The 14,693-nt window shown below is 39.5% G+C and overlaps 3 protein-coding genes across 3 annotated transcripts in view; all 3 read right to left on the bottom strand.

Moving 5' to 3' along the window:
• LOC124639203 (putative nuclease HARBI1) overlaps window positions 1-14,693 on the bottom strand; it is a 279,629-nt gene that overhangs the window by 134,467 nt on the left and 130,469 nt on the right. The gene's annotated exons all lie outside the window — the stretch shown is intronic.
• On the bottom strand, window positions 1,070-6,266 carry LOC124639218 (slowpoke-binding protein). The gene is made up of 11 exons (XM_047176486.1): window positions 5,966-6,266; window positions 5,475-5,525; window positions 5,091-5,220; window positions 4,739-4,810; window positions 4,296-4,398; window positions 3,757-3,942; window positions 3,312-3,493; window positions 3,008-3,182; window positions 2,589-2,705; window positions 1,962-2,107; window positions 1,070-1,162 (listed from the first exon to the last, which is right to left on the bottom strand). Exons 1-11 carry the CDS (start codon window positions 6,264-6,266, stop codon window positions 1,117-1,119), a joined length of 1,509 nt encoding a protein of 502 aa, XP_047032442.1. The 3' UTR covers window positions 1,070-1,116.
• LOC124639219 (mitochondrial 2-oxoglutarate/malate carrier protein-like) lies at window positions 6,848-12,845 on the bottom strand. Its single transcript, XM_047176487.1, has 9 exons — window positions 12,640-12,845; window positions 11,965-12,183; window positions 11,705-11,807; window positions 11,050-11,204; window positions 9,723-9,938; window positions 9,280-9,450; window positions 8,759-8,861; window positions 8,234-8,355; window positions 6,848-7,685 (listed from the first exon to the last, which is right to left on the bottom strand). The coding sequence occupies exons 1-9, from the start codon at window positions 12,711-12,713 to the stop codon at window positions 7,484-7,486; spliced, it is 1,365 nt and encodes a 454-aa protein (XP_047032443.1). The 5' UTR covers window positions 12,714-12,845; the 3' UTR covers window positions 6,848-7,483.

The raw sequence follows: 14,693 nt of genomic DNA, 5'->3' as shown, positions 1-14,693 counted from the left end.
ATGATTTAAGGATATTTTTTTAGATTTTTTGCTTCATTTTATAAAAAACGGTGACTTGGATCCATGATCCTGTTGGATTGATTATTTGAATGTCATATGTTTTAGTATTTGACAAATCATATTATTTCAGCCTGCTACATTTTATCGTGAAGGTTTTAATTTAGAATCAGTGTCTCTATATCTATGGTGTCTCTCATTTCAAAAAATACCTACTTATTTCCTATACCTACCCACAAGTACACAGTGGAGAATATTTTGGGTATGCGTAGGGCCTACCCAAGAATTTTGGAGTGGGGATGGTCCGGCGGGCGTCTGGATGCGGCGGGCATTTTAAATAAATCATCTTATCTATTAGGTACCATGCAGCCACATGCAGCATACAACTAAATATTGATCAGATATTGATCAGAAGAAGATTTATCTTTTATCAGGTTAGGCTAGACATAGCATGCATACGGAATTTGGATTCCCGCGGCCCCGCCCCCACTTGCAAGGAGGACACAGGGAGGTTTTAGCCGGTAAGAGTCCATCACACCAATCCACCCCTCCCCAGGCGGAGGAAGTCCATGACAATTCCACCCCCTCCTACCCCCAATAAGCAAAGCATGGCGCGGTCGGTCTGAGGATGGGTGACCCATCTACCTACGTTTGGCACGTTAATTTGGAGGCTCTAGAGTGGGTCTCGGTCCCAGCTGTTATTTGAGTAATTTTGGCAGTCTTTACGGCTGCTCACTCAGAAGCCAGGGAAAGCAGGACTACAAACCATTTACCAAGGGTTTCCCAGATACTTATGTGGCTGCAATGTTGGCAAAAATCGCCGGGCCATTACAAAAATCTTTTATGGACACTGACGTCCGAACAATCTATGTCTGAGCCATGTTGCAACAAAGTAGCTAATGCTGATTATTTTATTTCTCGAAAAATATCGACCATATGTGGAAAAACAAATCTCGAAAACGGCTGAGCCGTTTTAGATGAAACTTTTTAAACAGAAGGATTAGAAAAGATGGGATAATTAATGTTTCTAGGCAGGTAAAACTGCGGAGAATGTGTAAATAAAATAGTCATAGTATCGTATAAGATTTATTGATATATAATTTCGAACAGGTGTAGTTACTACCACTGCCACTCTTCAGTGAAATCCTGGTCTGTAGGGAAGTGCCTCCTGAAACAAACGTGCATTACTATTGATTACCGTTTAGGCAAAATTTCCTCCGTTTTAAAAGGACTTGTCAGATGTATTTATTCGACTTCCAAGAAGGGTCATGTTTTTGCATGTCGCTTTCATATTGTGGCACCAACAGGATGCAGGACCCGTTTTTACAGTGCCCAGGGTCCTGTTTGTCTCAGTACCAATTCCAGCGCCTTTACTGCAATTTTAAATTCTTTATTCCATGTCAGACCCCGTCATGGCACATTAAGCTGTAGGTCTCGGCTGTTATTGAACATCCCTGGCAGTCGTCACGAGTAGTCAGAAACCAGTAACAGCCAGTTTCTTCATCAAAAGTTAAAGCCAAAGTAAAAGTCAAAGTAATGTCTAAAGTAAAAGTAACGGTCAAATTCAATTTTTCTATTAGTTTTGCTGTCACTTTAGCCTTGAAAAAACGAATTTGACCGTTACTTTTACTTTAGACATTACTTTAACTTTAACTTTTGATGAAGAAACTGGCCGTAAGTCTGACACTAGTCTAATCAAGAGGTATTGGGATGCCCGGGTAATTGAGTTGAGGAGGTCAGATAGGACAGACCCTTGTAACACACTGGTACGCAGCTGCATCCGGTTAGATTGAGAGCCGACCCCAACATAGTTGGGTAAAGGCTCGGAAGAACAAGAAGAGATGTGAGACCCCGTCAGGCGGATTTGAGAAACCTGACACTTAGTTTTGGTTAAGTGGCATGACCTGCAACACTCGATAAGCAAAGACTGCAAGAAAAGCTATACAGAGGAGTTATGGCTTCACCTCCGATGCGTGGGCGTGGCGGGCGAGGCGGGCGAGGCGGGCACGGAGCGGCGCGGCGGCGTGCGCGTGCGCGGCGACCCCGGCGTGCGCCGCGCCACCTCGCCCAGCAACGACAGGCACGAGCGGGATAGACGCTGGCTGAAGTTCTGAGCACACATACAACAAACACTATCTATTACATTCTTCTTCTTCCTCTGTTCCCAATTTTATTTGAGGTCGGCGCAAAATGTCTTCCGTTTCCGTACTTCTCTGTCATTCGTCATATTGACGCTCTCTCTATCTCTGACTACATCGCACATAAAAATTTAGGGATAGTTTTTCGTGGTCGATTTTCTTAAGTGATTTTTAAAAGCGCTGTATCTCCGAAGATGTGAGTAGTGTATAAAGTTATAGGTACATCATAGTGCACAAACAGTGGTCTTCAAACTATTTGTACATACACCATGATTGCTAATATTTATAGTATTTTTGTATATGGCATGTTAATTCCAACCGATTGCATTGGCACGCGCAAATTACTCTAAAATCTAAACCTCTTTTTAGGATTGTTAATATTCGCACTAGTTGAACCTGCACAAAAGTTCCTGCGAAGGTAAATACGTCGTATGTATCTGACATTTCAGTTACCGGTAAACAGGAGCCCTTCATCTCACGCAGATCTATCTTCCTGAAGAGCTCGCAGAGTAGCAGCTCGTGCAGGCTGGGGGTGCGAGGACCGAAGATCTGCTCAATGATCTCCACCACCTGTCCACAGAGAAAAACCTGCTTTTTAAACTATGTAATTACTATTAAATAATAAACGTTGTCAAAATTCCGTGGTGTTGTCAAAATGTGACATTAAGTTACTTAATTAGTGTATACGTGTATTTCATTGAGGTTCGAAGAAATATTTCAGTTTCATTTTTCTTTTGGATTATCGCCGTTTTATTGCGCGAAACATAGGTATACCAGAAAGAACGAAAACGAAGAAAGAACCATCAGCATCTTATATGATCTTCAATATAAAATTTTCGCATTCGTCATTCCATTTACCTTATCATACTTACATTAGGATAATTAGGCAGCAAGTCTGGTAATAATGACAGGTCAATCTCAGCACCGGCACACATTTCAAACAGCACGTGTCCCAGAGACAACGCCTCGACGTGTTCTAACTGTGCTGCAAGGGCTATGGGACACCGCGGCTGGGCACCTATAAGAGTGTTCTCTAAACCGCATATCCTGTAGGTGTTAAAATTGCAGACTATTATCACGAGTTTAACTTTAAAAAGGCTTTATTTTCAGAATATGGTCCCACGTTGGGCGCCAATTACGCTCGTTGGCGCCCAAACAGGGCTTTCGAACACTTACCGCGCAACACCATTCTGCACTACAACATTTCCTGAATGCAAGTGCCGAAATGGAGGGAACCCCTTCTCCTTAAGGAACAGCAGTCCTTCTAACATTTGCCGGCCGAACCTCGCGACCTGCCACGCTGGAAGGCCAGTGCCTGTTGTTCCGTACTTACGAGTATACTCTTCGTTCCACATACTCTGCAATATTGAAAGTAGACGGTTTACCTGAGTTATTTACAGCTAAGTAAAATAAAATATAAATAGCTTTACAGTTCTTACATTCGTAAAATCAATATAATTATTGGTTTGTAAAAAAAATCATTAAAGTCATTGAGTTGAGTTCTGTAATATGGTCTATAACTGGAAGGAAGTTAAGTACTCTTTTAAGAAGCATTGAGACTTCCTAAATAATTTACTTGCGATGTTATAATTTCTTTACTAAGCAACATATATATATGTACCTTGTAAATTAGATCCTTGAGGCTCCCTCTAGCGTTAAAAGGTAACACTGTAAGAGCATGGCCGTTACACAGTTCGAGATCTAGCACAGGATAAATGTACGGATGGTGGAGAGCTCGAAATAACTCCATAATCAATGTCTTTGTACGCTCGCCTTGCTCGATGGGACATTTCGAAGTTAGCGGCATCTGGAATTTGCAGTTATATTTATGACTGCAGGTTTACTTATTGATGATTTAAAAACTAATTTTTGCACGCTCATATGAGTACCTAGCTTATGTCCTTTCTCAGACTCAGACAGAGTCTACATTTCATCCAAATCGGTTCAGTAGTTTTGACGTGAAAGGGAACAAACACAGATACATATTCTATTTTCGCATTTATAATATTAGCAAGAATTTCAAACGCAAAAGATCGAAATCCGATACTTGATAGTAAATTGCCAAAAAATCTTTTCGTTTTCATTCTATGTACTGCAAAGTGTTATTTGAAAGATTCAAAAAAAAAAAAATATACTGGCTGTCAGTAGAGGTTACCTTACCAAAGTTAGAAGTCTGTCGGTTTTAATGGAGTTGTCGTGAATTGCGAACCAATGCTTGTTAGTTCGGCAGCCGATGGGACCCAGAGCGGACAGTAAATCGTATCTGAAAACATACTCTTATTGTGGAAAGGAACGCTATAAAAATATCGTCATCTGCCCGGCCTTTTCCCAACTATGTTGGGGTCAGCTTCCAGTCTAATTGGATGCAGCTGGCGGAGTACCAGTGTTTTACAAGCAGCGACTGCTTATTTTACCTGCTCAACCCAGTTACCCGGTCAACCCAATACCGCTAGGTAAGACTGGTTGTCAGACTTACTGGCTTCTGAACTTCTGACTACCCATAACGCCTTCCAAAGATGTTCAATGGCAGCGGTGAACGCTATCAAAAATAATAATGAAAATATTTGAAATCCCCGGGGGGCTTATAAAATAAAAACACGTACCTGGGTGACTGTGCCAAATATTCTGTACAAATAGCCAAAGCAGCTGAGCTCTCCATGGAGCGGTCGCCGACTCTGTACAAAACATAAAATGGTATGTAGCATACGTAAAGTCACAGACAAAATAACTGCACACTGCATATCAACAAAACAAAATTTTTGTACGACCATCAGATGAATTTTCAAAATATATTGTTAAAACAACAATAAAAAGTATGATCAATTACCGGAGTTAGATAAAATTTGGTGCGCAGAAAAATTATCATTCTTCTAGCTACAATTATAAAATTCACGAGCCTCGAACAATTTGCAATGGAATGTTTTCTTAAATTATGAATGGAAGATTATTATGAACCTTGGTGACGCAGGTGGTTCCAAAGGCGAAGACTTGCCGGAGCCAGTCCCGATGATGGACTTGTTGAACAACAGCTTGGCCAACGAGTCTATCTTCTGAGCAACGAGCGGAGCACGCTCTGAATTCTCTTCTAAAATATGGTAATATATAAACATCAATCGTTTGTAATGTAAATAAATAAAGGTGCTCTCAATTAAGAAGGAAAAGACAGGACATTTATTGGAATGATTAATTTGCATGGGCGTTATTAATGTAGACCATTTTGATCCATAAAATACAAAAACGAAATTGATTTTTATTTTCAAAAGAAAAGTATGAAGCTATTGAATAAATAATCAAGAATACTAATTACTTAGAAGAAGAAAGAGAAAATAAAAGCAGTACTTGAGCTACAAGCGCACGATGATCCTTCGCCATCGTCCTGCCTTCCAGCGTCTTGCGTTAGCGATAAACAAAACAAAATGTTTGAACCAATTGTTCATTGTAAAAAGACCATCGTACGCCGAAAAGAAGAATAAAGATCAAAAGAAGATAGAAGAGTCAATACAATCTAGCTTTGAAGTAGGAAACTAGATACACAAGTTATACACTTGTCGCTTTAGATAACAGGTGATAATTTTGATTTCAGTAATGCCTAGAACAAGAAAGGAGGTGAAAATGAGGAGTTATCATAAAATATAAGGGACGTCGTCTTATAGTCCTGTCTTATCTCAGAGACCTGAACTAATTAGCTACGTGTTAGATCTTTTGATATGCTTATTTCCACCGGATATTAAAAATGAAGCTTAGGATACTGATGAATATTCAAGTAAAGGAACACTACGGGTCTTTTCAATATCCATTTATACCTGATATTCATAGTTTCATAGACTCACCTTCACTCTCTTCTCGGTCAGTGGACACTGATCGTATTCTGAACGCATTTCGTTTGTTAGCTGCAGCGATAGACTCAGGGTTGAGTTCAGCTGCAGATTGAGCTCTCCTGCAAGCACCACGACGTTTCTTCTTCCTATAACTACTCCGCGGCCGTTCCTGATAAAACCGGTCATGACCGGTCGTCTCCGGTTCTTTCTGCTCTTTCCCCTCATTATTCGCCTTCATATGCTGGTACAAATTGAACATCTTCGCGGATTTCCGTAAAACGCACAATCTTAACTTCTCTAATTTATGTTTCATCAATGACTATTTTAATAAGATGATTCTGGAATCTTCATTACGTGTTCACTTTTAAAAATCACTTTTGTAACTTGGTATTTTACACTTTTGGACGAGTTTTATGTACAAAGCAAGTTTTAAGGTGTGATAACTTGTTGGAAGTTTTAGCAAATGAATGCTCACACTTGATGTTGTGTTGTGACGAGTAGAGGATTAGGTTTCGCTTCGGCTGTGTGTCGTGCAGGGCGGTACCGCTGTGACTTCGCGAACTATGTCAATAGTGGCTAATTGAAGTCCCACAAGTGCCGTATTAGCCGACAACTGGCCCACGTCGATATTATTACCCTGATGCTATATAGTCTTTTACGTGTATCTATGACTTTCATGTATTTAATCTAATACGTATTGTAATTTGTATGAACTACTTTGTTTTATAGATTTAAACTAGCGATTTTGGATTAAAGTCGGGATTTCATACGGTGGATACTTAAATGAGAATGAGTGCCCTACAGAATTGGGCGAAGTTAGTTCTGATATACGACATCGAGACTTGTGCCCAAATGGTGAAGATACTATAGAAGAAACTGGAAATAAAACCACAATTTTAACAGCTTTCATTATACAAATTGTTTTATTTCAATAATCAACGAAGCTTCGACTTAGTTCTAAGTTTTTCATATTCAGCTAACATTGTCATTCTGTATACAAATTATAAAAGTTATAACAAAGAGCACACAATCCAAAATAAACAAAAATTTACATTATTTCGAATCTTACAAGCCCGTTGCCGATTAATTTTGAAATCTTTTAACGTTATTAAACACTTTATATAAAGTTTAAATAACCTTATAGATTAACAATAAATAAATAAAAAATAAGAGATTCAATCTACAGGCACTTTGAAATTTATTTTTTCCATTACCTAACAATTTCAAAGGCGTATTAATAGTAAATCACAAAATCTAGTTGATCCCTTTGAGAACGGGCTTGCATCTACTTTACGCAATTTTACAAAAAATTGGGACAATGGAAATAAACGATGTATGATTTAAGAGTGTTACGTAACAATCACTCCCAAAATTCATCACCAACTACAGGAATAAGGTTCACTGGTTCATCATTTCGTTTATTTCGCACCAAAGAGACCACAATACGGTACAATGGACGTCACAAAAATATAGGTTATCACAAAAGAGAGCAAACCTACTTTTTACGAATTTTACATTTTTTCTTAATTTTCAACTTGTCTTACTGGCTGGTGGATTTTTCTTATTTTTATGTACATCGTATAGCATTTCTAGTAGGTAGAACGTGATAAGTGTGTGTATGGTTAGACGGACGTAGTAGGGAGTGAAGCCGCGCCACAGTCCTAGTATGCCGGACTCTTGGCGAAACTTGTTGTACACATCCCTGTGGCTTCCGTTACTTGTTACTTGGTACCTAGAAGGGAGGTTGAAGGCTTATATCACGTTTAATCCACTAATGGTTACGAATTATCGGCCATTTTATTAACTACGGTACCTATGTATTAGAAATTATGTAGAATTATGTAGTCGTGGTGGCCTAGTGGGTAAAGGACCAACCTCTCAAGTATGAGGGCGCGGGTTCGATCCCAGGTCAGGCAAGTACCAATGCAACTTTTCTAAGTTTGTATGTACTTTCTAAGTATATCTTAGACACCATGGACTGTGTTTCGGATGGCACGTTAAACTGTAGGTCCCAGCTGTCATTGAACATCCTTGGCAGTCGTTACGGGTAGTCAGAAGCCAGTAAGTCTGACACCAGTCTAACCAAGGGGTATCGGGTTGCCCGGGTAACTGGGTTGAGGAGGTCAGATAGGCAGTCGCTTCTTGTAAAGCACTGGTACTCAGCTGAATCCGGTTAGACTGGAAGCCGACCCCAACATGATGTACTATCAGAAATAATCTTTCACACAGGATTCTATTGCAGAGTCTACACTGAATAATTTAGGAAAGTAAGGAAGTTACCTTGTCTTGAAGGTATCCAACGGTAAAGTGGCCACGGCTGTGACCAAACTTGACAACATCGACGTATACAAGTGCAACAGGAAACCTTTCGTCCTCTTTTTCTCCACTAAATAATTTCGTGCCTGAAATAAATTGAGTGTGAGACACCGATACACAGATATTGGTCAAACGAGTCTATTGGCATGAGCCTGAGAGCTGAATCAAAAGTAAAATCTCGGATGCATGCTGCCCTGGCTTCATTAAATCTTGTTAATAACAGAAGAGAAGTTTTGATTTTGATTTTACACCTTGACTTCTTCTTTTGTGTTGGAGCATGATGCTGTTGATAACCTCATATTCTCCATGTCGGAGCATAAAAGGCAGAATAAGTATAAGCCAAGTGGCTGCAAAACAGCACTCTCTGAACGTTAAAAATTTACAAAAGAGCGCCCCCCAAAACGCCCACCGGCCATCCTTCACCACTTCCTATGTGTTTTTGCTGGGAAGAAGAAGTGGAGCAACAAACTGGATGTATCATGTACTGACCTGAGAATAAGTCCCGATTTGTGAGACACTGATGACGGCCGACCTGGACATGGTGAGGAGGGCGCCGCGCCATAGCGTGCACGCGCCCTCCGTCTGCCATATCCTTCAGCAAACACGCATATTTAGGGCATGGTAGTGACCAATGACATTGCTTATTATAGGCCTTCTTAATCCAATTAATTCTCTCGGATGATCATGTAATAAGACCATGTGTGTCAAGAAATCCATGGTCGCGCTTGTGACAAATTCAAAAAATAATGTGAAATGAAGATCGAAAATTACTTTGGAATGTTTCTTTGCTAATGTGCATTCTTTTAACGTTACCTACGTAACTTGAAGTTCTACTTAAAAGTATATCCGTCGCAGAAGTTTACATAAATGTGACAGAGGTAGACTGAGCAAAGATGCTTGAACAGTCCATAAAATAGATTGGTGCTTCAGCGTGTGACGTTGATAGATGTCGAAAATTAGTTTGAAATATTTCTTTGGTAGTGTGTATCCTTTAGCCAGTAAATACTTACTTGGTGAAAGCGTCGATGAGCGACCTGTACCGGCGGTAAGGGTCGACCGGCCCGTCCGCCATCATACGAACGAGGACGATCTCCGACGGACAGCCCACGAATGCTCCCACCAGTCCAGCATACACGCCGATCAATAACTTCTCCGAGAAACTCGGTATACTGTCGTATTTCCTGTGGAACGATTGGTTGGATCATATATTTTGTTAAAAGACTCAAAACTTTGCAAGAATATTACGCTGCTATGCTTCTTATTACGAAATGAATGACCATTAGACGATGTCCCTTTGAGATTTTTTTTAACAGTTACTACTCCTTACTGGGTATTTTAGTTACCTCGTAGTTACATGTAGTTCTGCCTTTTATTGAGACGTCTACCTCTCGTTACCACCTGAGGACCCTGCCTGTCGGACGGTTGGCAAACACACATTTCAACGGTAACTCACTTCTTGTGATGCTCATAAAGACAATAATATGTGCCGAGCCTCGAAGTGGTGTAGGTGGTCTGGCGCAGGATGCTGGCGGTGAGGCCGGTGTACGGAGCCCGGATACCCTCGCAGCGCAGCATATTGCGTAGAAGGCTCATGCCCCACATCTCCGGGTACAGCTGCAGCCGTACTTTGAACACATCCAGTGGGTGCAGCAGCGTTGATGCTATTATGCTGGCGAAAAAAGAAAAAAATACAAACAATACCAAAACAAACTTTCGTAATCGAATAACTTATGGCCTCTTTTCAGATTTTTTAGCTTCTTACAAAACTGTTGGGATCTGCTGCCAAAAGCTAACTAGATACTTAGATTAGTTGATGCTGTTGGAGATAACGCATTTTTGAATGGAGATCACGTATTGTAGGGTTTAAAAGTATTTACTCTATTCCACAGTTATAAGTGTCAGTGGTATAACATATTGAACTTAGATAAACAAGTTACAGCAAAGGACAAATCTGTTGTCTGGACACTTCTCTCTGTTTTAACAATCACAATAGGCTCTGTTCTTTGCCACGTACCCTGATGCACCTCCAATGAATACTTTGATATACCGAGGAGCTTTTCTGTCATGCCGATGATGATGCTGATGCTCTCCATGCTTATGAGTCATTGTTTATCTTAGCTTAAAACTAATTTTAAAATAAAACCGTCTAATTTAACACTGAACACTGAGATTTGCAACCGAAAATTTTGAATTTTTGATTTTATATGATGTCAGTTTTTAACTGTCATGTCTGTCACTGACTTCTGTCTAGAAGAGAAAAAAGTTGCAGGTTCGTTTCCTATGTTGATAAACTTTTTTCAAGGGGGTGAATGAGAGTGTGACAAGTGGACAAGTGTGGTCTGTTATAAACATGTTGATAAATTCGAGACGGACGAAGTGGTATGTTTTCCTGGTTTATCTAGCAGGATCGTCGTGGTCTCAACCGGGCGAAAAGGTTTAAATTATCTAGGTAGATCATCGGCACGAATCTTGCGCGCTGACCTTCACCTGCGCAGAAGTGATTTATTAGCAAAGAACCAATCCCGAGTGACAGCTATGACCCCCCCCTATATGGCTGTAGCCCGCCCCCGCTCCTCACTTCATACCACAAAAGGGACCCAATAAATTATTTCTGCGCAGGTGAAGGTCAGCGCTCAAGATTCATGCCGAAGTTTACTGTACTGTTTGCTCAAATTAATATAAACTGAAAAAAGGCACTAACTAACAATGACTGTACAAAACAATTATGTATTCTACTCCTAGCTTTTTTTAATATCAGTGCATATGATTAGTGTGCGTACCTGGCTGTCAGGGCATTTAGGGGCCAACTTTGTACGTTCATTTTCTTAATACCAGTCTGTAGCATCGATTTCACCTGAGATTGAACATTGTTCGCGAATCTTGAAAATATGTTTCGCTCTCTGAGTCTCCTTCTCTCATGCAGATAATCCAACACCTATTAAAATAAGCATTATTTATCAGTCAAGTGAGAACAGAAATGATCAGAATGAGTTCACTCCTAAACCTTCCTAGCAGAAAGAGGTGGATTGAATGGAGATTGCCGCGCGAAGAGTTTTAGCTAGACACACGAGGTCTCGGTTCGATTCGCGGAACAGGCCGACATAGCTTTATGGGTTTTAGAAGCTTTCACAAAGCAGCCCGGAGTCTAGAAGTTGGTGATTTATATCCCCGCGCCTGATCTCTCTCCTCGGGCTATAAGAGTGAACGAATAGTGAGTGCACTTGTGTTTGCGCAAATGCTTGTGCCCTATAATAATATGTCCTGCGTACCTGTCTGATTTCCTTATATGAGAAGAGCCACCTTTGCCGATAACCGGCTATGACGCCAATAGGCAATCATTAGTCAAAACTCAATTGCTTAAAATTATCTACCCATCACAGGGAGACTAAGGTTTCCAAAGTAAAACAAATGGATATTACAAAGACAAAGACTGACCAATGCGGAACGCTGTACTCGGAGGGCGTACGACACGATTGGACGATTAGTCAGCAAGTATTTGCCCATCCCCAACGGGTTCCAGCCTTTCAGCAAACAGTTCCTTGGGGAAAATATGTCATTTATTTATTAACTTAGTCACAAGGAGAATAACTGGTAAGGACATTTACAAGGACTAGATTGGGTTCATAACAATAGAAGGCTGAGAAATTAAGCTACATACCTATGCGAAGCAAGGTAAATTGATATTCTGTACATACCTTTTATGAGAATCATAGAGGCAATAGTAAATGCCCCATCTTAAGGATGACAAGGCCTCTCTCTGCAGCATGGTGGCGTTGAGCACCTTGTAAGGGCCAAAAGCTCCATTGGACGTGACCATCAGGCGAAACATCTTCACGCACCAGGCGTCCGAGTACTTAAACCTCATTCCAACCACATCCAGTGGAATGAGGAGTGACGTTGATATTATACTGAAACTTACACATTACTTCGTAGTTTAGGAGATATTTTGGTACGTATTCATTCGATGTTAAGCGAAAATATTGTGTACCTAATTATGTAGCAACTACTAATAAAGGCTTTTTTATGTAAGTATATTAGGTGGAAGGGAGCAAACCAACATCGTCCTGCCGCAATCCCCAATCCCACCTGCCCACGGTGCACCCAGCTGAATAACGGACGATGCTCTAGCGACCGACTGATGGCGGTATAACCACTACATACATAGTTGGATATTAAATGCCTCCAAGCTCGGAGATGGGCAGCACCATCTCCGAAGCTAAAAAATATCCCATACTGCGCTCACTAATACGCATGCCCAACTCGGTGAGTGTGGAGGACGTACCTACTTAGACCATCAAGATAACTTTTGATTTTTGTGCCCTTAGTGAGACTTATACCTATCTATTTTAAGTTATATAAAGTATCAATACCGAGATAAGCCCCCAAGTATAACTTCCCTGTGTGCGGGTATCCTTCTCTTCCTGTCTTCATCCTCGTAATCCATATCAAAGTTAAAAAAAACACTATATAGTCCTAACTGCGACGGGCATCATCAGTTTGTAGCACATTATTACCTATTTTTTACTTTTATCACTTAAAATTTTTAAATTATTTCTAACGAACCGTAGTTCGGTGATGAATTTTTTTGACTGACTTTAGAGAATGCTGTCAGGTTTTGACTTTTTTAGATGCCGATGCTAGTAGAAGGTAAGGTTTGTATGCTATTCAGTTTGTTTGTGTCCAGTCTTTGCGCAAGTTACCTCTCAGGCTGAACTATGACTGTCCATCAAACACTGTCTTAAGTTGCATCTAGCATTCAAAACATACCTTAAGCGAAAGATCACCTCAACATTCGCCTTTCTTTTATCCCACAACAGAGCCCAAACCTTTTCTCAAATCCCATTTGCGATTTCAAACTTCAAATGTTAGATTAGTTAGCCAGGAAGTTTTCCTTCAGCTTTACGTAACAAGTTTAACATTCTTTTTGCAAACATCACTTACCTTTGAGATCATATAAGTATCCATGACTGAAATAATCATCCCGGTACAATTGAATAAACATGCTTGCCTATCATTAGCGAGGACAACTGTTCCTAGTGGGATAGCCCAGACCCCAAAAAAGCGAAGTGCTGGTGTTTTTGAACAATCATTCAGGAATTCAGGGATACTTCAGAGGGGCAGACGAGATTCTTCTCCGGTCCGCCCAATTTTCAAAGGCGTGTCACCAAAACTTTCTAGTTTTCTAGTAATCCTTGATAACCAAAGATCTAGCAATTATGCATATGATGATTCACAGATTTCCAAGAGGCCCTCATCATTACCTACCTACCTTTAAAATGGCGCCTCGATACATAAAATAAAACAATGCAAATAAAAACAATGTTCTTTATTAACGAATAACAACATTGTATTTCATGTAAGTCACAAATAATAAAGAGCTTATATAAATATAAAAATATATTATATAAATAACATTTTATCACATTGTACTGTTATATCTATGTAGAACAAGTGTAAATGTTAATGGTAATTGCTAAAGCTTACTTATATTATTATCTTAAATAAGAAATAAATCAGCAGCATTGTTATATATTTGCACTACGATATATGAATGGATAAACTTTTAAACACATACAACATATTGTAATATCATTTTGAACATAAAATAAAAGCTAAATTTAATTAAACTACAATCGTGCCAATTAATACAAAACACAATCTCATTTTAATGAGGGTTTTCGATACTTTTTCTGCCGCCAGGCGGCGCTTCGTATGCGTCAGGTCCAAACAGCTGTCAAATAGTATGGAATTGTAGGGTCCGAACTTATTGTTTATTGAAATTCTGTTATATTGGAAGTGTTATTGATTTTATTATGGACTACGGTCAGAATAAGGTTTCCGAACTAAAAATTGAGCTAAGAGAGAGGGTGCAAAAGTCACTGGTACTAAGGAAAAGCTTGTTGAAAAATTTGTTAACACAATATGATTTAGTTTTTTTTATTTACTCAACCTCAATAGTAAAACAATAATGCAGTGCTTTAATTATAAAAAAAAAACACTAAAATCGTTCACTATTCATAGTAAAGATAAGCACTTTGACAGTTACCTGGACCTGACGACTCGGTGCTGCCACCTGGTGGACGCCATTTTAGAAAACCCTCATTGCTTGATTTTAAGTCGCACTTAGGTGGTATTTTGTGCTAAATATTATTGCAAAATAAAAGTCTCTTAAGAAAAGATTAATTCATACAACCTAAATAACTTTACAGCACGTAATTGTAAAATAAAATCTATACATATCATTTTAGAATACAAAATTACCAGTTATCAAAAAACATGCACGAAATAAAATATACATTTCGAAAAAAAAAAACTTCAAAAAGATTGAAACTTAAAACTAACGGTTGAAATGTAAAAGTAGCGTAACAAACTGTAATTAGATTGAACTATAAGTTATATGTTAAAAAACAATGCACAAAGCAGA

This window comes from Helicoverpa zea, chromosome 18 (assembly GCF_022581195.2).
Source record: "Helicoverpa zea isolate HzStark_Cry1AcR chromosome 18, ilHelZeax1.1, whole genome shotgun sequence".
In the NCBI taxonomy this organism is placed as follows: domain Eukaryota; kingdom Metazoa; phylum Arthropoda; class Insecta; order Lepidoptera; family Noctuidae; genus Helicoverpa; species Helicoverpa zea.
Note: the sequence above shows the minus strand (reverse complement) of the source record. Positions and strands in the feature narration are given on the sequence as shown.

Coding starts and splice junctions, on each gene's coding strand:
- LOC124639218 (XM_047176486.1), bottom strand. CDS start 6,266: ATGAAACATAAATTAGAGAAGTTAAGATTGTGCGTTTTACGGAAATCC. Junction 4,399..4,738: donor TATTTGGCACAGTCACCCAG/GTACGTGTTTTT, acceptor GTATGTTTTCAG/ATACGATTTACTGTCCGCTC. Junction 2,706..3,007: donor TGCTGCCTAATTATCCTAAT/GTAAGTATGATA, acceptor CTCTGTGGACAG/GTGGTGGAGATCATTGAGCA.
- LOC124639219 (XM_047176487.1), bottom strand. CDS start 12,713: ATGGATTACGAGGATGAAGACAGGAAGAGAAGGATACCCGCACACAGG. Junction 12,184..12,639: donor ATACTTGGGGGCTTATCTCG/GTATTGATACTT, acceptor GTAATGTGTAAG/TTTCAGTATAATATCAACGT. Junction 11,205..11,704: donor GAGTACAGCGTTCCGCATTG/GTCAGTCTTTGT, acceptor TTATTTTAATAG/GTGTTGGATTATCTGCATGA.